The sequence below is a fragment of the Strix aluco genome, chromosome 22, assembly GCF_031877795.1.
Source record: "Strix aluco isolate bStrAlu1 chromosome 22, bStrAlu1.hap1, whole genome shotgun sequence".
Classification (NCBI taxonomy): Eukaryota; Metazoa; Chordata; class Aves; order Strigiformes; family Strigidae; genus Strix; species Strix aluco.
This window is the reverse complement of record NC_133952.1, coordinates 8,821,096-8,846,386: the sequence shown is the minus strand read 5'-3', so window position 1 is coordinate 8,846,386 and position 25,291 is coordinate 8,821,096. Positions and strand designations below refer to the sequence as shown.

At 55.8% G+C, this 25,291-nt stretch overlaps 3 protein-coding genes across 3 annotated transcripts; 2 read left to right on the top strand and 1 right to left on the bottom strand.

Annotated features, from left to right (window-relative positions):
* Window positions 1-774: 774 nt before the first annotated feature.
* On the top strand, window positions 775-8,171 carry LOC141933491 (uncharacterized). The gene is made up of 7 exons (XM_074848205.1): window positions 775-1,139; window positions 1,279-1,684; window positions 2,158-2,222; window positions 3,704-3,727; window positions 4,234-4,278; window positions 4,717-4,759; window positions 7,748-8,171. Exons 1-7 carry the CDS (start codon window positions 775-777, stop codon window positions 7,958-7,960), a joined length of 1,161 nt encoding a protein of 386 aa, XP_074704306.1. The 3' UTR covers window positions 7,961-8,171.
* A 21-nt stretch (window positions 8,172-8,192) lies between these two features.
* LOC141933629 (uncharacterized) lies at window positions 8,193-15,714 on the top strand. Its single transcript, XM_074848438.1, has 9 exons — window positions 8,193-8,576; window positions 8,765-8,925; window positions 9,360-9,448; window positions 9,685-10,176; window positions 10,874-11,026; window positions 11,943-12,119; window positions 12,472-12,704; window positions 13,344-13,450; window positions 13,909-15,714. Exons 1-9 carry the CDS (start codon window positions 8,329-8,331, stop codon window positions 14,043-14,045), a joined length of 1,797 nt encoding a protein of 598 aa, XP_074704539.1. The 5' UTR covers window positions 8,193-8,328; the 3' UTR covers window positions 14,046-15,714.
* A 1,389-nt stretch (window positions 15,715-17,103) lies between these two features.
* LOC141933620 (coiled-coil domain-containing protein 144A-like) lies at window positions 17,104-25,281 on the bottom strand. The gene is made up of 7 exons (XM_074848419.1): window positions 25,235-25,281; window positions 24,507-24,998; window positions 23,657-23,809; window positions 22,582-22,758; window positions 21,997-22,229; window positions 21,251-21,357; window positions 17,104-20,792 (listed from the first exon to the last, which is right to left on the bottom strand). Exons 2-7 carry the CDS (start codon window positions 24,837-24,839, stop codon window positions 20,656-20,658), a joined length of 1,140 nt encoding a protein of 379 aa, XP_074704520.1. The 5' UTR covers window positions 24,840-24,998; window positions 25,235-25,281; the 3' UTR covers window positions 17,104-20,655.
* Between the last annotated feature and the right edge of the window lie 10 nt (window positions 25,282-25,291).

Here is a 25,291-nt window from a genome sequence, read left to right as displayed (position 1 = left end):
CTCCGTCAGCTTCCCGGGCACCGAAGTCAAGCTGACAGGCCTGTAATTTCCCGGATCATCCTTCCGACCCTTCTTATAGATGGGCGTCACATTGGCCAATCTCCAATCTGTCGGGACCTCCCCGCTCAGCCAGGACTGCTGGGAAATGATGGAAGGCGGCTTGGCGAGCACCCAGCCAGCTCCTTCAGCACCCTCGGGTGTATCCCGCCCGGTCCCACAGACTTGTGTGTGTCCATGTGATGCAGTAGGTCACCGACTGTCTCCTCCCGGATTGTGGGGGGGTCCTTCTCCCAGTCTCTGTCTTCTGGCTGAGGAGGCTGGATTCCCTCAGTACAGCTGGATTCCCTCAATACAGCTGGTCTACAAGCTTTGCATGTGTGTTCCTTCATTTCTTTCTCAAGGACTCCCGAGTCCTCAACTCTTTCCTGATGTCCCTTTGCCTGTTTAGGTAAGATTGAAACGCTCGTCAGGCTCCCCACGGAAATCCCCGAGAGCAGACTCAAGGCCTTCAGCGGACACTTGGGCAACCCCTAGAATGAGATAAGGGGAGCTCGAACAAAGACGCACAGAGACCCCGTTACAGGGAAAATGATTTTGCTGATTTAGGAAGGCGGCACCTGGACTTTACTTCACAGCGCACGCGCTGGAAAGAAGGTCAACTAGTGAACGCCGTGAAGAAGACTGCTTACTTCTTCCCTCGACCACCAAAGACCCGCACCCTGTTTTCTCTACGCGTGCCCAGACTATGTAAATGAATTCCAGGAACTCATTGTCATGAGAAACCCCTTTCCAGGAAATCCCATGCATGCGTGTGATTTGCGTGGATGTAAACTGCTGTCCCTCGCTAATTCCTGGGAGCCCGTATGGCGGAGAATCCCCAGGGCGCCCCCAGCGCTGCTCATCCAAGAATTCCTGCTGAGCAGTTCTGTTGGACTCTGCCTGTTCGTCTCCTTGTCTCATCCCCCTGATGCACGCCAACACCTCCTCCTCAGGTGCCGCTTGCCAGAGCCCACGGCCATCTCCCGCTGGGCACTGGAGACCCCTCTGTGCCCTCCGTGCACCGCCCTGCGGCCGCCCCAGCCCAGCACGGGGCTGGAGAACCAGGCCCTGCTGAGGCCCGGCCCTGCCGAGCGTCCCGGGCAAGTCCCCGCGGCAGGACCCGTCCCGGCGGGCGCAGGCAGGGCTCTCCCCGGCGGGGCGGGCACCAAGGGACGGAGGGGGCCCTGCCAAGAAGGGCTTTGCTTCTGGGAAGCTTCGAGCTGCCCGCGAGGGCTGAAGGACAGCCCGGCCCAGCCCGCGGACCCCGCTGCTCCAAGCCCTCCGCCACGTCTCCCGACACCCTCCCGGCGGCCTCCGGCGCCTCGGGGCAGGAACGGCCGCAGGGCCGGCTCCGGGGCCGCCTGGGCCCGCAGGGAACGCGCTGCTGGGCCCCCAGCCCCCTGCGATGCCGGCCGAGGGGCCGCGCTGCCCGCTGCCGCCGCCCGCCCTCCGCGGCAGCGCCGGGCTCCGCGCCCAGGGGAGGCCTCAGCCCCGCCCGGCCCCGCCGGCACTTCCGGGGCCGGAGCCGCTGCCGCCGCCGCTTCCGGCGGCACTTCCGCTTCCGGGAGCGGCGCGTGCCATGGCGGTGCTGGCGTCCAACCCCACCAACCCCGTGGTCTTCTTCGATGTCACCATCGGCGGGCAGGTGGGCTCGGGCGCTGCGCGGCGGGGCCGGGGGCGGCAGCGGGAGGGGCTGCGGGGGCTCGCTGGGGGGGGCGGGGGTGCGGGGCTCGCAGGGGCCGGGGGGCAGCCGGGGGGGCCCGGAGCGGGGGGGCTCGCGGGGGGGCTCCGGGAGGGGGGTGGCGGGGTGCAGGGCGGGGGGACGTGCCGGGGTTCCCTGGGGGTGTAGGAGCGACGTGGGGGGGTGCGGGGGGGGTCGAGTGCTGGTCGTGGGGTTGGCGGGGGGCGACCGAAAGCGCTCGGAGGGGAGCAGCGGGAGGGAGGTGCGGGGCAGTCGGGGGCTGTGGGGCTGCAGGGGCGCGGGGGGAAGGGCTGGCAGCAGGGCTGCAGGGCAGGGGGTGGGGGGTGCGGCGGGGGGAGGCTGGGGGGTGTGTGTGTGTGTGTGTGTGTGTGTGTGTGTGAGGGGCCCAGGGGGCTCATGCGGCCCCGTCTCCCCAGGAGGTCGGCCGCATGAAGATCGAGCTGTTCGCCGACGTCGTACCCAAAACAGCAGAGAACTTCAGGTGAGGAGCAGGCGGCGTTTGTGCAGCTCAGCCCGGGTGGGGGCTGTGAAGACTTTTGGGCGCAGGAATGGCTCAGGTGGCAGAGTGGCCAGTCCCCCCAGAGCCGCCGCACTGCTTTGCTCCTCTCTGCGTTCCCAGAGAGATGCGGCCGTGAGCACCCCGATCCCCTGGGGAAGGGCACCTGGCTGGAAGGGGAAGGGCTGCGGTCCCGCTCTGCTCCCTCTGCGGAGCTTCTCGAGCGCTCGGTGCCCTTGGAAAAGGCCGCACCTTAACGGCAGGGCCACGCAGGTCTCTTGGCGCTGACTGAAGGATGCGCCGCTCGGGCGTCCCGCTGCCACGGTGTTTTGCTGATTAAGGATACCAATTAAACTGGGACACCAGAGTGAAAAGAGTAGGCGTACTTTACTGCTGATAACCAAGTAATGTAACAGCCTAATACAGAAAACATGCAGTGAGAAGAAGCAGAACAGTGCACTTAAAGCAACAAGCAGGAAAATACAGGGTAATGCATCAAATCATTACTGCACGAGAGAGAGAGAGAATAGTAATTAAGAGAAATACATCACCCCTTGCATATATTATCATCATCACCCAGACCCGCAGTCGCTGGGGAGCCCCGGTTACAGCGAGGATTTGGAGAGCCTGTCCCGGCAAGTGGGAAATCCTACGCGGTGCGTCCACCCATAGGTGAGGCACCCAAAGTCGCTGCAAACGGGCCCAGCCTTATATACCAGAGATCGACAAGCCAGAGTAACTGGCACCTTTGTTTTGAGCGGGAAATATCTGGTTTCATTCTCCTGTTGGATTCCACCCAAAGCCTGGCCAGGGCTCGGCGGGGGAAACCAAGGGAGTTTCTAACAAGGCCAAATACTTGGGTTCTCAGCCTTGAACAAGGCTGCGAAAGGAAAGCTGGATACATTCTCTCCTCTCTACTGATTATATTTTGTCTTTCACGAGCGAGTTTACATATTTTACTAATGACTACATGCTAAGTTAGCAGCTTCAGCTTGGGGCCTGTTGTTCAGGCTGCAGTATTCCAGTGCTTTAGCACTTTTTACACCAGCATAAATAGGTTGTTATAACTTAGTACAATACCTACTAGCACAATGGTTATCAGTTATAAAATATACAGGATTCATCTATAGGTCAACTCTGGCTTGAGCCTGTTGTCCGAGCCCTAGCACTTCACACGGCAGAGATGGATGTACCCTGTTCTCTGTGAAACACGGGGTCTGCTCCACGTTCACTGCCCCTCACGGCCTCGGTGTTAAATATCTGCGCTCCTCAACTGCAGGCAGCAGAGCAGTCTGTTTTAAAATGGCAGTGGGGAGGAGTTGCTGCCGGTTCCGTGGCACTGGGGTCATCCCCGGTGCAGCGAGGGCACTCCTGCACACCAGTCAGTGCATGTTGGCTGAATGCAGCCCTCTGTGTCCTCCGGGGGCAGATGTGCCTCACGCTCTGCTCTCCTTTTTGTCTTGCAGGCAGTTTTGTACGGGTGAATTCAGGTAAGCGGGTTACGGGGTCCTTTAAAGTAGCCTACTCAGAGAAACAGGGCTGGGTGAGCAGGAAGAAGGCTCACTTGGAAGCGTTTCTTACTCTGCCAGGACAACATGAAGGAGTTGCAGAAAACCGCTCTGACGAAGTTGTGATGAGCTCGGTGCGTCGCAGGGGTGGCAGATTGTTCCCTTTGGGCATGACTTTGTTCGTGCTCAGGGTGCTCTGAAAAGCCCTGTCTGCAAATCCCGCCTGCTCGTGCTGCAGATGGCAGTGGGATCCCCTAAAGGTGCTGGTGTGGGTGTTGTAGGGAACCGTGTCACTTAGCGGGCAGAGCCCACTCGAGGTTTGCCTTTGCCTCTGGTAGCAGCAGCGGGGAGCCAGGCTGGAGCATGGGGTGGTATATCAAGGCAGTAGTAACGTGTAGGACAAGCCTTTGGGACTCTGAATTCCTGGGAGGGTTTTGTGTTGGGATGTGCAGTAAGTTGCAATGATTTTCCTTTTCCTTTCCTTGCAGGAAGGATGGTGTCCCTATAGGTTATAAAGGAAGCACTTTCCACAGGTAATTCCTCTGCTTTTGTTTAGGCACTGCAGTAGCAGCCTGAGCTAGATGTGGTTTGGAGAGCTGCCTCGGGCATTATTGGTCCGGGAGGCATCTGTAGGTCTTGGCTGATACCGTCCTTGCGTAGCTCTGGGGCATTTGGGGGTCTGTCAGGTGTGTACGCTGGGGTCACTGGGAGGGATCCCCCGTGCCTGGGGTGTCAGGTCAGAGATCACGTTCTGGCATCTGTCCTCTAATCACTATCCCTGCTCGAGCAGCAATGGGTCCCAAATTACCCAACAGCAACGAGTAGTTAAGCTTTGTTGCAGATTTTAGACTGTAGCATTCACAGAGGCTGATAACTGTCGCTGTGCAGCGAGGCAGAACGCCTGTTTGCCCCGTGCGAAGCTTCTTGAGACATTTGTCTACTGAGAACTGAGTATTGTTTTACTTCTTTAGGGTAATAAAGGATTTCATGATCCAAGGAGGTGACTTTGTAAACGTAAGTACTGCTCTATTCCTTTTGTGCTTTTCCTACGTGGTACATTAAGCAGCTGTTTCCAAGGGTCCGTGCTGCTCTGTGGGATCTGTTGGCTCTCTTTTGCGGTACTCAGTAGTCACTGGAGGATTCCTCCTACAATTGCTGCTGTCTTACTGCCACAGACTATAACGTACTTGAAGCCAAATCTTGGGTGAGCATAGCTTCTCACAGAATCACAGAATCAACTAGGTTGGAAAGGACCTTGAAGATCATCTAGTCCAACCATTAACCTAACACTGCCAGTTCCCATCTACACCATATCTCTCAGCGCTATGTCAACCCTACTCTTAAACACCTCCAGGGGTGGGGACTCTACCACCTCCCTGGGCAATCCATTCCACTGCCTAATAACGCGTTCTGTAAAGAAATACTTCCTGACATCTAGTCTAAACCTTCCCTGGCGCAGCTTGAGGCCATTCCCTCTTGTCCTATCGCTTGTTCCTTGGTTAAAGAGACTCATCCCCCGTCTCTGCACCCTGCTTTCCGACAGCTGTAGAGGGCCATGAGGTCTCCCCTCATCCTCCTCTTCTCCAGACTAAACCCCCCCAGTTCCCTCAGCCGCTCCCCATCAGACCTGTGCTCCAGACCCTGCACCAGCTCCGTTGCCCTTCTCTGGACACGCTCGAGTCATTCAATGGCCTTTTTGGAGTGAGGGGCCCAAAACTCAACCCACTCATCGAGGGGCGGCCTCACCAGTGCTGAGCACAGGGGTGAGATCCCTTCCCTGTCCCTGCTGGCCACGCTATTGCTGATACAAGCCAGGATGCCATTGGCCTTCTTGGCCACCTGGGCACACTGCTGGCTCCTGTTCAGCCGGCTGTCCATCCCCCCCAGGTCCCTCTCTGACTGGCAGCTCTCCAGCCACTCCTCCCCAAGCCTGTAGCGCTGCTGGGGGTTGTTGTGGCCCAAGGGCAGCACCCGGCATTTGGCCTTATTGAAACTCCCCCAGTTGGCCTCAGCCCATCGCTCCAGCCTGGCCAGGTCTCTCTGCAGAGCCTCCCTACCCTCGAGCAGATCAACACTCCCACCCAACTGGGTGTCATCTGCAAACTGACTGAGGGTGCACTCGATCCCCTCGTCTAGAGCATCAGTAAAGATGTTAAACAGGAGTGGCCCCAAAACCCAGCCCTGGGGGACACCACTCGTGACCGGCCGCCAACTGGATTTACCTCCGTTCACCACCACTCTTTGGGCCCGGCCATCCAGCCAGTTTTTTACCCAGCACAGCGTGTGCCCATCCAAGCCGCGAGCAGCCAGTTTTGCCAGGAGAATGCTGTGGGAAACGGTGTCAAAGGCCTCGCTAAAGTCAAGGCAGACAACACCCACAGCCTTTCCCTCACCCAATAAGCAGGTCGCCCTGTCGTAGGAGGAGATCAGGTTTGTCAGGCAGGACCTGCCTTTCCTAAACCCGCTGACTGGGCCTGATCATCTGGCTGTCCCGCACGTGCTGTGTGATGGCACTCAGGATGAGCTGCTCCGTCAGCTTCCCGGGCACCGAAGTCAAGCTGACAGGCCTGTAATTTCCCGGATCATCCTTCCGACCCTTCTTATAGATGGGCGTCACATTGGCCAATCTCCAATCTGTCGGGACCTCCCCGCTCAGCCAGGACTGCTGGGAAATGATGGAAGGCGGCTTGGCGAGCACCCAGCCAGCTCCTTCAGCACCCTCGGGTGTATCCCGCCCGGTCCCACAGACTTGTGTGTGTCCATGTGATGTAGCAGGTCACTGACTCTCTCCTGGATTGCAGGGGGGTCGTTCTCCCAGTCTCTATCATCTGGCTGAGGGGGCTGGATTCCCTCAATACAACTAGTCTTGTTATTAAAGACTGAGGCAAAGAAGGCATTAAGGACCTCAGCCTTCCCCTCATCACTTGCTACCAAGTTTCCTTCAGCATCCAGCAGGGGGTGGAGACTCTCCCTGGTCTTTCTTTTGCTATTGACATACTTATAGAAACATTTCTTGTTATCTCTGATTGCTGAAGCCAGATTAATTTCCAGCTGGGCTTTGGACCTCCTGATTTCTGCCCTGCATAGCCTCACAGCCTCTTTGTAATCACTGTGAGTGGCTAGCCCCTTCCTCCAAAGGCTGTAAACTCTCCTTTTCTCCTTGAGTTGCAGCCAAAGCTCCCTGTTCAGCCAGGGTGGTCTTCTCTGCCGCCCGCTCCTCTTAGAGCACCTGGGGACTGCCTGCTCCTGAGCCATAAACACTTCCTTCTTAAAGAGCGCCCAGCCTTCCTGGACCCCTATACCCTTCAGGACCATCTCCCAAGGGATCCTGTCAAGCTGGTGCCTAAACAAGACAAAGTCAGCCCTTTGGAAGTCCAGGATGTCAGTCCTGCTTAGCCCTTTCCTGGTCTCTCTAAGAATAGAGAACTCTATTATTTCATGATCGCTGTGCCCTAGTCGTCCTCCAACCGCCACATCATCCACCAGTCCTTCTCTGTTCACAAGGAGGAGATCCAGCAGGGCACCTTCTCTGGTTGGTTCTCTCACCAGCTGTGTTAGGAAGTTGTCCCCCACACGTTCCAGGAATCTTCGGGACTGGTCCCGCTCTGCTGTGTTGTATTTCCAGCAGATGTCTGGGAAGTTGAAGTCCCCCACGAGAACAAGGGCAAGCGATCGTGAGATTTCACCCCAGTGCCTATAGAATATTTCATCCACCTCTCTGTCCTGGGTGGGTGGCCTATAGTAGACTCCTACTACAACATCTGCCCTGTTGGCCTTCCCCCTGATTCTAACACAAAGACACTCCACCCTGTCTTCACTGCACTTCTCCTTCCCAAAATGGAGCCTGGGGACTTGGGGTGCCCTTAAAGCGACAGCCAGGGCTCCAGGGATGCAGAGAGAGGCACACCAAGGGGTCCAGGGTGTCCCAAAAGTCAGGCTGAGAACCCAGGAAGCACAAAAAGGGACATGGGGGTGTCCAGCCACCGCCTCTTGTGCTTGCAGGGAGCCTTGCTGGCGAGAGCCTGCTCTGCCGAGCCCGTCTGTCTCCCACGCCGGCGAGCCTTGCAGGCAAGAGGAGGACAGGGGTCCACAGAGCGTGCAGGGAGGTGGGAGCCTTGGAGAGGTGGCCTTGGGCAACCCTGTGCCCCTGGAGACAGTGCGCCAGGGGCTGTTTCCCTTGGCAACGTGGCCTGTGTACACGCAGAGAGGTTCTGAGCACCCGGGACACTCCCAGCCCCCATTGAGCCCTTTATGATGTCAGCGCACGGCCCCCAGAACAAGGGGTTCTGTCCCAGGCCCTGCACACACAGTACCTGGTGGTGCTGCCAGTGCTGTGCCAGTGGGCTGGTGCTGGTGGCACTGGTGGAGCTGGTGCTGCGAGTGGAGCTGGTGCTGCTGGTGCAGGTGCTGGTGGCAGCGCTGGTGGAGCTGGTCCTGGTGGAGCCGGTGCTGCCATCGCTGCTGGTGGTGGCTCAGCCCGCAGGCAGCTGCCCGTGCCCTGCCACTCCTTGGGGTTGGCTCCTCTGTTGGCAGCCGGCACCCGGCAGTGCCCACTAAGTCCTGCCTGGCAGCGCTCCCCAGGGATGAGCGAGGGGAGGCGGTTCAGTGCCCATCCCCGCCGGGCCATGAGGAGGATCTGGCGGTGGCTGTGCGGGAGGGCCAGGAGCATGGGGGCAGGGGAGGGTCCCGAGTCCTCCAGGAGCAGCGGTGGCCATGAGCTCCAGCCGGAGGGCCGGGACGAGCTGCACCGTGCAGCCACCAGCGGCAACTTGGCCCCAGCGCGGCCGCTGGTGGAGGAGCGCGACACCGACTGCCGGGACAAGGCCGACAGGTAACGGGGCGCAGGCAGGCGGGCGCTGCCTGGGAAGCTCCGGGGCTCTTTTCCTCCCCTGGGGCTTAGCTTTGTGCCTGTGGGTGTTCGTCCTCGAGGGAGGTCACTACGGAAAGGGCGGGCAACAACAGGCCCTTCTCCTTGCCGTGAGCTGTGCCTACGACTGGCTCTGCTCTTTGTCTCTCCAGGCGCAGGCGCAGTGGCAGCGCGCGGCCTGTGGACCCCAGCAAGCGGGAGAAGAAGGGAGAAGCTGCTCCAGGCCAAGGCAAAGGGGTGTCAGCATCCAGCGCTCCCCGTGGGGCAGCAGCTGCTGCAGCGTGGCCGCGTGCACCCGCCCTGCGGAGAGCAGGTAGGACTCTGGTGTGGAGGAGGGATGGGGAGAAGGCCTGTCGCCTGCCCTTCTGGCGGCTTGCCGTGGAGACGGGCCGTTTGGAAAGGATGATGTGGTGTGGCTGATGATCCAGGAAAAAATGCACTGCCAGGCCTTGTCCCTGGAAAGCAGAATTCTCGAGACGCTCATTCCTTCGGGGCTCATTTCTGATCACTTTGAGCCATCCCGTCATCCCCCTGGCACACGGAAAAGGCGTGTGCGCTAGAGGAGACGAATTCCCCAGCAGGAAAAGAGACGTGTCTGGAATCTGCATTTTGACAAGTCCCCCTGGGTTTGGGGTGTGTGGCTGTGCTAGGATTGTCTCTGCAAGCACGATGATTGGGAAAGCACTGTAGGCATCAAGGAGCTGCGTTAGCTCACTCTGGTTTCAAAAACGTGTGTTTTTAATGTAGATGAGCCTGCCGCCTGCTTGGAGTCGGCCGTCCGTACGTCGCCATCAGATGAAGAAGGCGTCAAGGAGAGCAAGAGCTTTGGGCAGGAGGTATGCCAAACCAAAGATTTTCAATTCGAGTCCTCCTTTTAGGATTACGTTCCATGCCACTGCAAAGCAAGACTTTTCCAGGAATAATGTCTAAGGCAGAGTTATTGAAAACTCTTTGATAATCTGCTGTCAAGCTGCTGACAGTCCTCACCTGGTTGTATGAAATGCTGCTGCTACCTCCTGGTTTGAGCTGATTTCCTAAGTGCTGTCCATTTGTGTTCTTCAACTTTGAACAGGCAGAAGATGTCAGAGCCCAAATACCGACGGTGGGGTCAGATTCATCCCCTTCCCACCTGAGCCCTGGGAGACATCAGCCATCTGAAAGGGTCGATGGGCAAGTGTTTCTGAGAGAATGTCACCAATGCCTTCGCGTGCAAGGAAAGCTCCATGAGGACATGGCTGAGATGCGAGAAGAAAACGAGAGCTTGTCTCGGCAGCTGAGCAAAGCCGAAAGAAAAGCTGATGGGCTGGAAAAGGAAGTGGAGCAACTGAAAAATGCCCTCTTGGAAAAGACATCGGCTTTAGACTGGACAGAAAGAGAATTACAAGAGAGCAAGAGGCAGACACTGGACTGGTATGGTGTATGCCTTCTTAAAGAGCAGAAGAGAGAAGATGCCATCAAGAAGGCAGAAGAGCTGCAGCAGCAACTGGCCCAGCTCCAAAGTGAAAACGTTTTGCTGCGTCAGCAGCTGGGAGACGCGCAGAACAACAGCTGCCTGGAACAAATGGTGAGTGGTGGTGCCTCTACGTGCGAGGCCGACAAGGTAGAAAAAGAGGTGAGGTGAGCGCTGACCAAGACTGACTTAAAGGAGAGCAGTTCCCAAGGCTGTCTGGCGCTTCTAAAAGTCAGCAGGTGTACGGTCCGTGCGCGGGAGTCCTTCGCTCGGCTTGGTTCTGTTTTGCGCTGGGTTTGTTGGAATCGCGGAAGGTTCTGACAAGCCTTGAGATGTTTATAGACACAGACGTACGTAGAAACGCTGAGGCCCGCGTTGGGTTTCGTTTGTGGAGCAGAACAATGGCGGGAAGGATGATACACAGAGCTGGCTCTAGGAAGCCTTGGCTCGGGTCACTGGAGAAAGGGCTGCAGTCCAACGACAGCTCCCGCGTTGGCATCCCGTTAGATTTTAGCATTAACTTAAGGAACAAGCCAAACCCCACAAAGGCACAGTCTCGGCATCTTCCGAGGAGAACGTGCTGGGAGACAGAAATCTTCCCCAAGAGATGACATTTCTGGAGCTGTCTTCGCTCGCCAGGGGTGGCTGGAGACCATCAGCTGTGCAGATGCCCTCTTCTGCCCGTGGATGCGATGGCTTTGCTTTGCGATGCACTTAGAAAAGTGATCTCGGCCTGTGAACTAGTAACTGGAAGTAAAACTACGCACTTGGGCTTCTTTTAATTTGTACTCCTGTGCCGTTGTTTCCCTAGAGAAGAGAGGCACAGCTGCAAGGAGAGCTCGCTGATGCTGTCAGAAAGCAGCACACAGCAGAAACTGCACTGAAGGCTTTGACGAACCAGTACGGTCGCCTGAAGGCAGAGAACTCCCGCTTGCAGGAGGACCTGGACAAGGCTAAGGCCAAGGTATGCAAAGGCTGTCAACATGTTCATGTCTTTGAAGTGTTCTTTTCCTTCAGCAGACAATATTCTGGGAACAAATCCAGGAGAGATTTGTCTGCGGACGTCACGAGCGTCAGACTAGAGGGTGCTTTTAGCTCCTTTCTGCTGCCCTCTCGCCTTGCCAAGCTGATGCGGCTCTTCAGGGGGCTTGTTTCGAGGCTGAGGGGCAAAGCAGTGGCTTGGGGGCAGCATGTGGGTGGGGAAGAACAAAGCAGCTGTGCTCTTCCGAGTCTCGCTTCTGTTCCCACACCGTCCAAACGTTGTGGCCGTGAGATGAAACCACAAGCCACGTGCCCCCTGATGTCTCTGGCCTTGGTTGTTCTCCCTGCAAGGTTTTTCCTCTGTCGATCTCTGCACAAAGATGGTGTCTAGTTCCCTGGCAGTGGTGGTTGGGGGCAAGGAAAGTGACCTTGGTTTGCCGTTGTCTCATAAGCCAGGCTTCGCCCGCCCTCTAAGGAAGGCCTTGAAGCTCTTGTCCCTCCGCCCGCACTGTCCTCCCCAGCCATTAGCACAGGGGTGTGCGTGGGAGAAGGGACGGGGCACGACAGGAGCGTGGTGGAAGCCAAATGAAAGGCAGCGACCGCAGTGAAATGCCAAAGAGCATCTCCAGAGGCACGGACGTGCTATGATGCTGCAGGAGGAGTGGAGCGCCTTTGCCACGGAGCCTTTCTGGAAAGGAGGGACGGGTGGAAGCTGGAGCAGTCTTGTTGGCAAGGGCTTGAAAGGCGCACTTACTTTCAGGAATCCAAGCGCCTTTTCCCTGGGTTGAAATACAAACTCAGGGCACTGACAGCCATGATCTCGATGCATCCGTTGGATGGAGTTTCACCGAGATTTGAGACCCCTCTGCTCAAGGCAGATTGTTTTTCCCCACATACAGGCGTGCGAACTCTCCGCACAGCTGGAGCTGCAGTCCCAAAAATCTCTGCAGCTCGAAGCTCTAAATAAGGAGATGGGACAGACGGTGACAAGTCTGTCAGCTCGCTTGGCGACTCCTGGCGCGGGTCACACCACAACAGCGCCGGAAGAGAAGCAATATCTGAGTCTACTTTTGGAGGTCAGTTCATGTTCCATTTGTATCTGTGGTCGGCGTTGCGTCCATTTGTGGCTGCGGTCACGACTTTTAGGTGTTTTGTCTCGGGCACGTGGTTCTCTTTGTTAGTGCTGTGGGTTTGGCTTTCCCGTAGGGAAGCCGGGGAGCTGCAAAAGGCTGCGCCAGAGTCTGTGTGTCGTGTGTCGTGGCACCAGTGCGCGTGAAAAACACGCAGCCGTTTTGCTGCTCCTCGTGCAGACAGCGTTTAGGCTGTTTAAGAGCTTTTCTGTAAAAGCGGCGGAAAGAGCAGGTTTGTTGAGAGGGGTGGGCATTGTCTTTGTCTTCCTGTTTCTTGAAGTTGCATCTTCTCTTGTAGGTACAGGCAGCCGCTGAAGCCAGAGTAGAAGAGATCAACACCGCTGTCGCCTCTTGGAGAAACGACCTGGAGCAGATCATTAGAGCTCAGGCTCTCGAGCTGGAGAGAGCAAAGGACAAGCAGGAGTCGACCGCCCTGCTCCTGGCCTGTGCACAGGCAGAATTAAAGAGCTCCGACAAGCGTTTCTGGGTGATGGAGGACATCGCAAGAGTTCTCAGAATCAAATTAAATAAGTAAGTCCCAACGTTTTCTTTTTTTCCCCACGTAGTACAATAGGACCCTTTTCATCGTGGCTTTCCCAACCCACGTCCCTTTCTTGGATCTGGTCAGCATGATGTGCGCACTTCTCCAGAGCCCGCCGTGGGCTCTCCCATGGCAGAGGCCTGGTTTTGTTTCTCTTGACGGACCCTGAAGTAACCAAGCTGACCAGGCCTGTCCGGAGGGTGTTCTAGTGAGTTTTCTTTTAACAGTTTTCTGTAGCCACCTCCCCTTCCTGCACGTACGGTGCAAAAGAGGAGCTCCCTTCCCCTTCTGCTGTTACCCTCCAGCTGAGGAGAGACACACGGGGAAAGGCAGAGGGGACAGAAGAGGAGCCTGTGAGGCAAAAATAATCTATTTGCTGTCCGTTATAACGGTGCACCTTCAGTGTGTGTTTACCGTGGGAGGAGGGAAAGAGCCCCGAGTCCTTACTACCTTCTGGGAAAGGTCTGACAAAGACCTAACACAGACTGCTTGGAAGCCCGAGCAGCAGCACGTGTGGGTGGCTCGGAAGTCTGTGTTCCTCAGCCCAACAGTGCAGTGTCACACCTGGGGAACCACTTGGTGCCACTATGAGCAACAGCCGTTCTTGCACGCTCCTGCATTTCTCACAGGGCTAATGAGAGGCTAGCAGAAGCCAGGAGGAGCAACGGCAGTCAGAAAGCGGAGTGTGAGCAAGACCAGGGGACCAGGGGACCGAGCGTAAACCCATCGGGCTCAGGTAAGCAGCTCCAGGTGTGATTCTTCAGTGCTCGGGTGGGTTAGGGATTACGGTTGGGTTTTGCTTGGGATACTGAAAGAGCGGAAGCCTTTTCCATGTAATTCCTGGTGACGTGGAACCAGGAGAGAGAAGTTGCTTGCTTATCCCGCCGAGCATAAAGCAGGTCTTGTTAGGTGGAAACCCAAAACAGGGAGCGGGCTCTCCAGAGAAGAATTTCATAACAATGGTTCCTCTGGAGTTTCTTTCGCGGGCTTTAGAAAGCTAGTTGCCTGATGGTCAGGCATGGAAAATCTTATTTCCTCCGTTGCGTGTGTCCCTTTCATTCTTTCTGGTTTCCTCTGTGGGCTTAAATCTCTCCAGACCTTCACAGCGTCCTGTCGCAGTTGATAGTTGTCCATTGACTTTGTGGGCTCGCTCTGCTCTAGAACTAACATTGGATCTTGCTTTCTCTCTCCCAGCCACCAGCGAACGTAAAACCAGATCTGGTGGGGATTGTCCCCAGACATCTGCTCTTCCGCCAAATGTCAGCGAAGCCTGGGATATCCCTTCTGGGGCAACTCCGCCCGACAGCGACATTTTGACGGAGAGTTATTAAAGTGGTAGAAAACGCTCATGAAAGTTGGTGACAATTCTTTGCCTACCCCGTTCTGGAGAGTGAAAGCAGCCATGGAGGCCTGTAGAAAAAAGGGTTCTGCCACAGGCGGCGCCCGGAACAGCCGCCTCTCCAGGAATGGCTTTGGCAGCTCCGTCGCCCGTGGAGCCCTTGCGGGTGAGCGGTGCGGAGGAGCCCTGGAGTGCAGCTCTGTCGACCTTGCTCCCGCCTCCGGTCAGTGGCCTTGTGCGAAGCTCTGCAGGCTCGGGTGAGCCTGACTGCCAAAGCTGCAGCGAGGAGGTGCCAGCTGCGACAGGGAGGGGACGGCTCAGGGCTGTCCCCACCGCCTGTGACAGGGCTCTGCTCCCCTCCCGCTAGTGCAGGTACCACTGGGGCAGGAGGCAAGGCGTGATGGGTGCCCCAGCTGCCAAGATATGCAATTGGAACCTGTGGAGAAATGACTAAATGGGGGAGCACGGAGATAGATACAAATACGTCCTCTTTAGAAATGACACCCAGGGACAGGATGTTTAATCCGTACCTCCTGCTCTCTAGGTCTACAGAGCTGCCGGCTGGAAGGGAGCAGATGTTAACCCCGACTAGGAGAGGCCCCGCACCACAAGGGCCGGGGGAATACACCGGTGTTCCCCGTGCACAGTCTCCCCTCCCTCGGGCAGAGGGAAAGGACCGCGGGCTCCCTGTGGCACCCGAGGGGCCGTCCGGCCCCACCTCAGGGTGTCCCATTCTCACAGGGTGTGTGTTTCAGGGCATCTCCGGAGCCCTGGATGTGCCTTTCTGGTGACCCACCCCTGCACCCTTCCAGAGACCCCTGACAAGCTCAGCCCTGAGGCGTGGCTTTCTGGAAGCAGGAGGGCAGGCCCAGCCCCAAGTCCCGAGGAAAAACTGAACAAGGCCACGGCTTTGACCTGGCTGCAAAGGAGTTAGAGGGAGCACTGAAAACGTACCAAACGTCCCTGGAGAAAAGCATTAGCCAGGATCCCTGTCTGATCCCATCTCGCAGCGGGTCTTCTGAGAACCTCCAGACCACTCTCCTTCCTCGGCACAGCAGGATGTTGATGTTCTTGAATAAAAGGGCCGAGTCCTTGCCTTGGGTCAAGGGCTGCACAGGGACTTTGATGGCCACTGAAAGGGAATGCAAGGGCTCAAACAAACGAATTTCTGACGGTTATGAAGAGTAAACTGTGATGGATGTATGAAAGCTTTGCTTGTGTTTTTCTGTATTTGTTTCTCAAGGACTCCTGACTCCTGAACTTTTTCCTGAGGTCCCTCTGTCTGTTTAGGATAGATTGAAAAGCTGGACTCCTTCGTGCACCTTTAGGGGCACCCTGGTCACCACGATGTGCTGTTGGGGACAGCCCGGACCGCTCAGTGGGGCACCCACAACCCCCTGGATGTGTCTTTCTGTGCACCCCAAGACATGCTGGGGGCTCTGGGGGGATCCTCAAATCACAGAACGGTTTGGAATGGACTTTTAAAGGTCACTTAATCCAACCCCTCTGCAATGAGCTGGGACATCTTCAACTCAATCAGGTTGCTCAGAGCCCCGTCCAGCCTGACCTTGACTGTTTCCAGGGACGGGGCATCCACGGCCTCTCCGGGCAACCTGTGCCAGTGGTTCACTACCCTCATCATAAAGAATTTCTTCCTTCTATCTAGTCTGAATCTACCCTCCTTTCGTTTAAAACCATTACCCCTTGTGCGATTGCTACAGGCCCTGCTAAAATGTTTGTCCCCATCTTTCCTACAAGCCCCCATAAGTATTGAAAGGCTGCAATAAGGTCTCCCCGGCGCCTCCTCCAGGTGCCCACAGCCCGTGTCAGAGCTGTCTCCACCCACCCACTGCCCTCTCCCCAGCGAGACCCAAAGAGTCACAGACAAGCAACACTGAACCTCACCTGAGCAGACACAAACATGGTGTCTTCCTTGACAGAGACACAAGATTAGGAGACTGGCAGGGTGAAAAAAGTCAAGTTGAAAATAAAAAACCCCTCAAAGATAACTTAAGTTTCAGGAGTCCTTGCTGAAAAGTCACACCAGTGGAGAATCTCCAGCTGCAGGGGACCATCTGCCTTGGGCAAAGCTTATTTGAAATTGTTTTGAGATGGGTTTTGTACAGAGGAGCCCGAGTGGAGAACAAGATGACAAATTCCAAGCAAGTATCTTTAACTGTGCCGTCAGCACAGCTGCAGAAGAGCAGGGCAGATTGGAAAAAAAATTTTGTTGTAATTGTGGTTGGAGCCAAGTAGGTTTTGAATAAACCTCATCTTACGTGTGCGCAGATCCCGTCACTCTCCTCAGAGATCCGCTGTTCCCTCCCGGGGCAGACCTGCTCTCTTCCCTTGGGGACCGCTCTTATCCCCACTGTGGCCCTCTGTGCCCGATCAGGTCCCCTCCAGCCCCCACCAGGCATGCTCAGACGCCCTCCAGGCCAATGCATTTTTTCTGAGCACCTCTCCCCTTCCGAGCACTGCCATCTCCTTGGTTCCCCCTCGTGCAAACTGCGATTCCGATTCATCCCCTGCCCTCCTGAGTAGGCACAGACCTTCCAATCCCACTCGTGCGGTCAGACCCCTCCTCTTCCCCACAGCTCACACTCTGAGCCTTTCTGCTTCCCTCTCTGCATGCACAGATCCCTGCTACACCCCTTTTCCGCATGAGCTGACTCCTTCCACCCCCTCCCAAGCATCCTCACAGAGCCTCCAGCACTGTCAGGGAGCACTCAAGACCCACCCTCTCTCCTTCTCCGCATGCTCAGCTCCCCTCCCTTCTCCTGCTCCTATTCCATTTCCCTCGTCCCCTCCATCTCCCTTCATCTGCCTCCTGGCCCCTCTGCCCACCATCCTCGCTCTCAGAGCCCCTCCTTTCCCTCCCCCAATCCTCCTTCTCCACACCTTCTCATCCCCTCCCTCAGTGCTCAGACACCCCGCGCTCCCCTCCCCAGGCTTGCACAAAGCAAAATGCAGGGGTAAGGGCGTGCAAAAAGAGGAATGACCGGCCTCTGAGCACAGATCGAGGGGAATGGAGGAAAGCAGGCACGTGGTGAAAGGGAACTTCTCCGAGTTTTATTTACAAAACTGGTAGTTTTGGACTGGACCAGGAATTAGGGTTCAGGGGAAGATACGCTTCACCCCACCCCTCTTCCATTTTCCTGAGTTTATCTACAAATTCCAGCCTCCGTGTGGGATCTCACACACACATACACACACATTTACAGTTGGGTACATTGAAAATAAAGCTGTTGAATACTACAGCTGAACCAGAAATTACCAACTCAGTCAATGTGGCAATTCTCCCCTGCAGTCCTCGTCATCCCCCAGCAAGAGAAGCCCAAAACCCTGCAGTCCAGCTAACATTTTACAAACACCCTTCCCCTTTAGAAGTTCTCGGAGCTGATGCTCTGACTCTCCTCCTGCAGCTGGGAGGCTGTGGTGTCTCCAGGCGAAGCTACATTTAAGTAGCCGATCTCAGAAGGTTGAGAGGGGGATAAGCAGGAGGAGGAGTCTTGGCCTTCAGCTCCTCCTGCAGGCTTCGTGTCTTGCGCGGCCTTCGGGGGGCTGAGCGAGTCTGGCGGTTCTCGTGATGGGAAGCTGAAAACAAATTTCCTCTCTCAAGTCATTCTGCAAACTCTACCTGACCCTCCACCACCTGCACGGCCCCAACGTCCCTCCCAGCATCCCTGGCAGGCAGCGCAGGGATAAGGCTCCAATACGCTTCCACCAGCCAAGGAGCTGATGGCCCTCACCCACCCCAGCACCCCCCAGACCGGCCAGCACCCTCCACAGCACCCCAAGGCTGTCACCAAGCCTGCCACGCGCACAGACCAGAGGCGCAGAGTGTCTCTGCCTTCCCCTCGCCCCTTTGGCACAGATCACGGTGCTCCTGGCTTACACCAGCGGAGGAGCAGCTCAGGCTCCCTCCTGAGCACAGCCTGCGACGTGGGTCACACCGCGCCAGGCAGCACTGGCCCTCGAAGTCTCATCACCTCCTGTGTAAAGACACTCCTCCAAAACCACTGGGCACCAAGATGATTTCTAAACCCACAGCGTTCCCCCACATATTTTGAAGAGTTTACTTCTCCATCCCACTAGTTCCAGAGTCTTTTTAATACCATTTTCCTATAATTTGACCAAAACCAAACCAAAACAAAGAGAGAAGAAAGACCCTTGGAGGTGAAAGCACAGGGGGGAGCAGCCAAAGTGCTCAACCTCTCCCTCACCACATGCAGAGAGGCATTCCCTGCCTCCTCCGTTTGCCCCACGGTACCTGCTACGGGCAGATGGCAACACCTTACTCTGGAGCTGGCGTTCAGAGAAGTTCACGCTCTTCAAGCCCTGGAAGGAGGAACAGAGACTTTCAAAGGAGGAGGTGCGTGTCAGACCCCGAATTTCAACGTACAGTCTTGGTCTTTACAGTTCCCCCGGCTCCACTGACAGTTCTCCCCATGAACTCCAGCCCCACTGAGGTTCTAAATCATAGCTTTGTCCTTTGGGTCTGAATTTAAACTGAAAAACCCCACCGAACTAGCCCAGGTGAAACAAACAGAAAGAAATAAAACAGAGTGGAACACACAAACAGCTCTTTCTGCCAGGCCCCAAACGGCGCTTTCACCCTTAAGAGCTCATTTCCAACCAAACTGGGTTCCCTCCAAATTTCAAAATGTACCAACAAACTTCCAAATCCACCTCTTTGATTTGAGGAGCTGTCGGAACACAATCTTGGACTTTCCTGGATTTTCCTTCATTTCTTCCCCCAGAGTTCTTCATCAACTTGGTCAATCCCAACCCGAGGTTTTGGGGAAGGCAGATCTCCATTCAGTGCAATTTAGTCGACATTATCCGTCAGCTTGCTCTGACCTTTTTTGGCTGACAGAAGTAACTTGCCCAAGCACACTGCTCTGTGTTACTTCTCCTAATTTTAAAGCGAACTTAAAACTCAGGTCTTTTAACACCTCTCAAATCTGCAAAAGAGCCAAAGTGCAATTTCTGTCCTTGTGTCACAGGATCTCATCAGACAGCAGCTCGGGGGTGGAGCAGTGTGCCAAGGGCACCGAGCTGCAGCTCCCCAGAGTCCCTCCTCACCCATAAAGCCGTCGCACTCGGGGTGTTTGCTGCCCCTTTCCATCCCAACCCAAGGATCGATTCAGCTCTTCTCCGGCACCCTCAGCTGCAGCTACAAACACCACCCCGCGCTCGCAGGAGACATCAGCTCCTGCAAGCTGTCTGCTGAGCCCGAGCCCTCTCAGAGCCTCACCTCCGTGCTGGGAGCGTGGATGCTCCTCGGCGTGCGCGGCGAGGTGGGCACGTGGCCGGGGAGCTGGAGTTTGCTCTCGTGCAGCCGCACGCTCTGCTCACCCACGATCTTCGCTCTGAGCACGTTACACAGACAAAGCACAAGTTATTTTCCTTCCAGCCACGCTACGTTCTCAAAGGAGCATTTTCCTTTTCAGCTGCAGTGGCCATCAAAGTCCCTGTGCAGCCCTTGACCCAAGGCAAGGACTCGGCCCTTTTATTCAAGAACATCAACATCCTGCTGTGCCGAGGAAGGAGAGTGGTCTGGAGGTTCTCAGAAGACCCGCTGCGAGATGGGATCAGACAGGGATCCTGGCTAATGCTTTTCTCCAGGGACGTTTGGTACGTTTTCAGTGCTCCCTCTAACTCCTTTGCAGCCAGGTCAAAGCCGTGGCCTTGTTCAGTTTTTCCTCGGGACTTGGGGCTGGGCCTGCCCTCCTGCTTCCAGAAAGCCACGCCTCAGGGCTGAGCTTGTCAGGGGTCTCTGGAAGGGTGCAGGGGTGGGTCACCAGAAAGGCACATCCAGGGCTCCGGAGATGCCCTGAAACACACACCCTGTGAGAATGGGACACCCTGAGGTGGGGCCGGACGGCCCCTCGGGTGCCACAGGGAGCCCGCGGTCCTTTCCCTCTGCCCGAGGGAGGGGAGACTGTGCACGGGGAACACCGGTGTATTCCCCCGGCCCTTGTGGTGCGGGGCCTCTCCTAGTCGGGGTTAACATCTGCTCCCTTCCAGCCGGCAGCTCCGTAGACCTAGAGAGCAGGAGGTACGGATTAAACATCCTGTCCCTGGGTGTCATTTCTAAAGAGGACGTATTTGTATCTATCTCCGTGCTCCCCCATTTAGTCATTTCTCCACAGGTTCCAATTGCATATCTTGGCAGCTGGGGCACCCATCACGCCTTGCCTCCTGCCCCAGTGGTACCTGCACTAGCGGGAGGGGAGCAGAGCCCTGTCACAGGCGGTGGGGACAGCCCTGAGCCGTCCCCTCCCTGTCGCAGCTGGCACCTCCTCGCTGCAGCTTTGGCAGTCAGGCTCACCCGAGCCTGCAGAGCTTCGCACAAGGCCACTGACCGGAGGCGGGAGCAAGGTCGACAGAGCTGCACTCCAGGGCTCCTCCGCACCGCTCACCCGCAAGGGCTCCACGGGCGACGGAGCTGCCAAAGCCATTCCTGGAGAGGCGGCTGTTCCGGGCGCCGCCTGTGGCAGAACCCTTTTTTCTACAGGCCTCCATGGCTGCTTTCACTCTCCAGAACGGGGTAGGCAAAGAATTGTCACCAACTTTCCTGAGCGTTTTCCACCACTTTAATAACTCTCCGTCAAAATGTCGCTGTCGGGCGGAGTTGCCCCAGAAGGGATATCCCAGGCTTCGCTGACATTTGGCGGAAGAGCAGATGTCTGGGGACAATCCCCACCAGATCTGGTTTTACGTTCGCTGGTGGCTGGGAGAGAGAAAGCAAGATCCAATGTTAGTTCTAGAGCAGAGCGAGCCCACAAAGTCAATGGACAACTATCAACTGCGACAGGACGCTGTGAAGGTCTGGAGAGATTTAAGCCCACAGAGGAAACCAGAAAGAATGAAAGGGACACACGCAACGGAGGAAATAAGATTTTCCATGCCTGACCATCAGGCAACTAGCTTTCTAAAGCCCGCGAAAGAAACTCCAGAGGAACCATAGTTATGAAATTCTTCTCTGGAGAGCCCGCGCCCTGTTTTGGGTTTCCACCTAACAAGACCTGCTTTATGCTCGGCGGGATAAGCAAGCAACTTCTCTCTCCTGGTTCCACGTCACCAGGAATTACATGGAAAAGGCTTCCGCTCTTTCAGTATCCCAAGCAAAACCCAACCGTAATCCCTAACCCACCCGAGCACTGAAGAATCACACCTGGAGCTGCTTACCTGAGCCCGATGGGTTTACGCTCGGTCCCCTGGTCCCCTGGTCTTGCTCACACTCCTCTTTCTGACTGCCGTTGCTCCTCCTGGCTTCTGCTAGCCTCTCATTAGCCCTGTGAGAAATGCAGGAGCGTGCAAGAACGGCTGTTGCTCATAGTGGCACCAAGTGGTTCCCCAGGTGTGACACTGCACTGTTGGGCTGAGGAACACAGACTTCCGAGCCACCCACACGTGCTGCTGCTCGGGCTTCCAAGCAGTCTGTGTTAGGTCTTTGTCAGACCTTTCCCAGAAGGTAGTAAGGACTCGGGGCTCTTTCCCTCCTCCCACGGTAAACACACACTGAAGGTGCACCGTTATAACGGACAGCAAATAGATTATTTTTGCCTCACAGGCTCCTCTTCTGTCCCCTCTGCCTTTCCCCGTGTGTCTCTCCTCAGCTGGAGGGTAACAGCAGAAGGGGAAGGGAGCTCCTCTTTTGCACCGTACGTGCAGGAAGGGGAGGTGGCTACAGAAAACTGTTAAAAGAAAACTCACTAGAACACCCTCCGGACAGGCCTGGTCAGCTTGGTTACTTCAGGGTCCGTCAAGAGAAACAAAACCAGGCCTCTGCCATGGGAGAGCCCACGGCGGGCTCTGGAGAAGTGCGCACATCATGCTGACCAGATCCAAGAAAGGGACGTGGGTTGGGAAAGCCACGATGAAAAGGGTCCTATTGTACTACGTGGGGAAAAAAAGAAAACGTTGGGACTTACTTATTTAATTTGATTCTGAGAACTCTTGCGATGTCCTCCATCACCAAGAAACGCTTGTCGGAGCTCTTTAATTCTGCCTGTGCACAGGCCAGGAGCAGGGCGGTCGACTCCTGCTTGTCCTTTGCTCTCTCCAGCTCGAGAGCCTGAGCTCTAATGATCTGCTCCAGGTCGTTTCTCCAAGAGGCGACAGCGGTGTTGATCTCTTCTACTCTGGCTTCAGCGGCTGCCTGTACCTACAAGAGAAGATGCAACTTCAAGAAACAGGAAGACAAAGACAATGCCCACCCCTCTCAACAAACCTGCTCTTTCCGCCGCTTTTACAGAAAAGCTCTTAAACAGCCTAAACGCTGTCTGCACGAGGAGCAGCAAAACGGCTGCGTGTTTTTCACGCGCACTGGTGCCACGACACACGACACACAGACTCTGGCGCAGCCTTTTGCAGCTCCCCGGCTTCCCTACGGGAAAGCCAAACCCACAGCACTAACAAAGAGAACCACGTGCCCGAGACAAAACACCTAAAAGTCGTGACCGCAGCCACAAATGGACGCAACGCCGACCACAGATACAAATGGAACATGAACTGACCTCCAAAAGTAGACTCAGATATTGCTTCTCTTCCGGCGCTGTTGTGGTGTGACCCGCGCCAGGAGTCGCCAAGCGAGCTGACAGACTTGTCACCGTCTGTCCCATCTCCTTATTTAGAGCTTCGAGCTGCAGAGATTTTTGGGACTGCAGCTCCAGCTGTGCGGAGAGTTCGCACGCCTGTATGTGGGGAAAAACAATCTGCCTTGAGCAGAGGGGTCTCAAATCTCGGTGAAACTCCATCCAACGGATGCATCGAGATCATGGCTGTCAGTGCCCTGAGTTTGTATTTCAACCCAGGGAAAAGGCGCTTGGATTCCTGAAAGTAAGTGCGCCTTTCAAGCCCTTGCCAACAAGACTGCTCCAGCTTCCACCCGTCCCTCCTTTCCAGAAAGGCTCCGTGGCAAAGGCGCTCCACTCCTCCTGCAGCATCATAGCACGTCCGTGCCTCTGGAGATGCTCTTTGGCATTTCACTGCGGTCGCTGCCTTTCATTTGGCTTCCACCACGCTCCTGTCGTGCCCCGTCCCTTCTCCCACGCACACCCCTGTGCTAATGGCTGGGGAGGACAGTGCGGGCGGAGGGACAAGAGCTTCAAGGCCTTCCTTAGAGGGAGGGCGAAGCCTGGCTTATGAGACAACGGCAAACCAAGGTCACTTTCCTTGCCCCCAACCACCACTGCCAGGGAACTAGACACCATCTTTGTGCAGAGATCGACAGAGGAAAAACCTTGCAGGGAGAACAACCAAGGCCAGAGACATCTGGGGGCACGTGGCTTGTGGTTTCATCTCACGGCCACAACGTTTGGACGGTGTGGGAACAGAAGCGAGACTCGGAAGAGCACAGCTGCTTTGTTCTTCCCCACCCACATGCTGCCCCCAAGCCACTGCTTTGCCCCTCAGCCTCGAAACAAGCCCCCTGAAGAGCCGCATCAGCTTTGCAAGGCGAGAGGGCAGCAGAAAGGAGCTAAAAGCACCCTCTAGTCTGACGCTCGTGACGTCCGCAGACAAATCTCTCCTGGATTTGTTCCCAGGATATTGTCTGCTGAAGGAAAAGAACACTTCAAAGACTTTGCATACCTTGGCCTTAGCCTTGTCCAGGTCCTCCTGCAAGCGGGAGTTCTCTGCCTTCAGGCGACCGTACTGGTTCGTCAAAGCCTTCAGTGCAGTTTCTGCTGTGTGCTGCTTTCTGACAGCATCAGCGAGCTCTCCTTGCAGCTGTGCCTCTCTTCTCTAGGGAAACAACGGCACAGGAGTACAAATTAAAAGAAGCCCAAGTGCGTAGTTTTACTTCCAGTTACTAGTTCACAGGCCGAGATCACTTTTCTAAGTGCATCGCAAAGCAAAGCCATCGCATCCACGGGCAGAAGAGGGCATCTGCACAGCTGATGGTCTCCAGCCACCCCTGGCGAGCGAAGACAGCTCCAGAAATGTCATCTCTTGGGGAAGATTTCTGTCTCCCAGCACGTTCTCCTCGGAAGATGCCGAGACTGTGCCTTTGTGGGGTTTGGCTTGTTCCTTAAGTTAATGCTAAAATCTAACGGGATGCCAACGCGGGAGCTGTCGTTGGACTGCAGCCCTTTCTCCAGCGACCCGAGCCAAGGCTTCCTAGAGCCAGCTCTGTGTATCATCCTTCCCGCCGTTGTTCTGCTCCACAAACGAAACCCAACGCGGGCCTCAGCGTTTCTACGTACGTCTGTGTCTATAAACATCTCAAGGCTTGTCAGAACCTTCCGCGATTCCAACAAACCCAGCGCAAAACAGAACCAAGCCGAGCGAAGGACTCCCGCGCACGGACCGTACACCTGCTGACTTTTAGAAGCGCCAGACAGCCTTGGGAACTGCTCTCCTTTAAGTCAGTCTTGGTCAGCGCTCACCTCACCTCTTTTTCTACCTTGTCGGCCTCGCACGTAGAGGCACCACCACTCACCATTTGTTCCAGGCAGCTGTTGTTCTGCGCGTCTCCCAGCTGCTGACGCAGCAAAACGTTTTCACTTTGGAGCTGGGCCAGTTGGTGCTGCAGCTCTTCTGCCTTCTTGATGGCATCTTCTCTCTTCTGCTCTTTAAGAAGGCATGCACCATACCAGTCCAGTGTCTGCCTCTTGCTCTCTTGTAATTCTCTTTCTGTCCATTCTAAAGCCGATGTCTTTTCCAAGAGGGCATTTTTCAGTTGCTCCACTTCCTTTTCCAGCCCATCAGCTTTTCTTTCGGCTTTGCTCAGCTGCCGAGACAAGCTCTCGTTTTCTTCTCGCATCTCAGCCATGTCCTCATGGAGCTTTCCTTGCACGCGAAGGCATTGGTGACATTCTCTCAGAAACACTTGCCCATCGACCCTTTCAGATGGCTGATGTCTCCCAGGGCTCAGGTGGGAAGGGGATGAATCTGACCCCACCGTCGGTATTTGGGCTCTGACATCTTCTGCCTGTTCAAAGTTGAAGAACACAAATGGACAGCACTTAGGAAATCAGCTCAAACCAGGAGGTAGCAGCAGCATTTCATACAACCAGGCGAGGACTGTCAGCAGCTTGACAACAGATTATCAAAGAGTTTTCGATAACTCTGCCTTAGACATTATTCCTGGAAAAGTCTTGCTTTGCAGTGGCATGGAATGTAATCCTAAAAGGAGGACTCGAATTCAAAATCTTTGGTTTGGCATACCTCCTGCCCAAAGCTCTTGCTCTCCTTGACGCCTTCTTCATCTGATGGCGACGTACC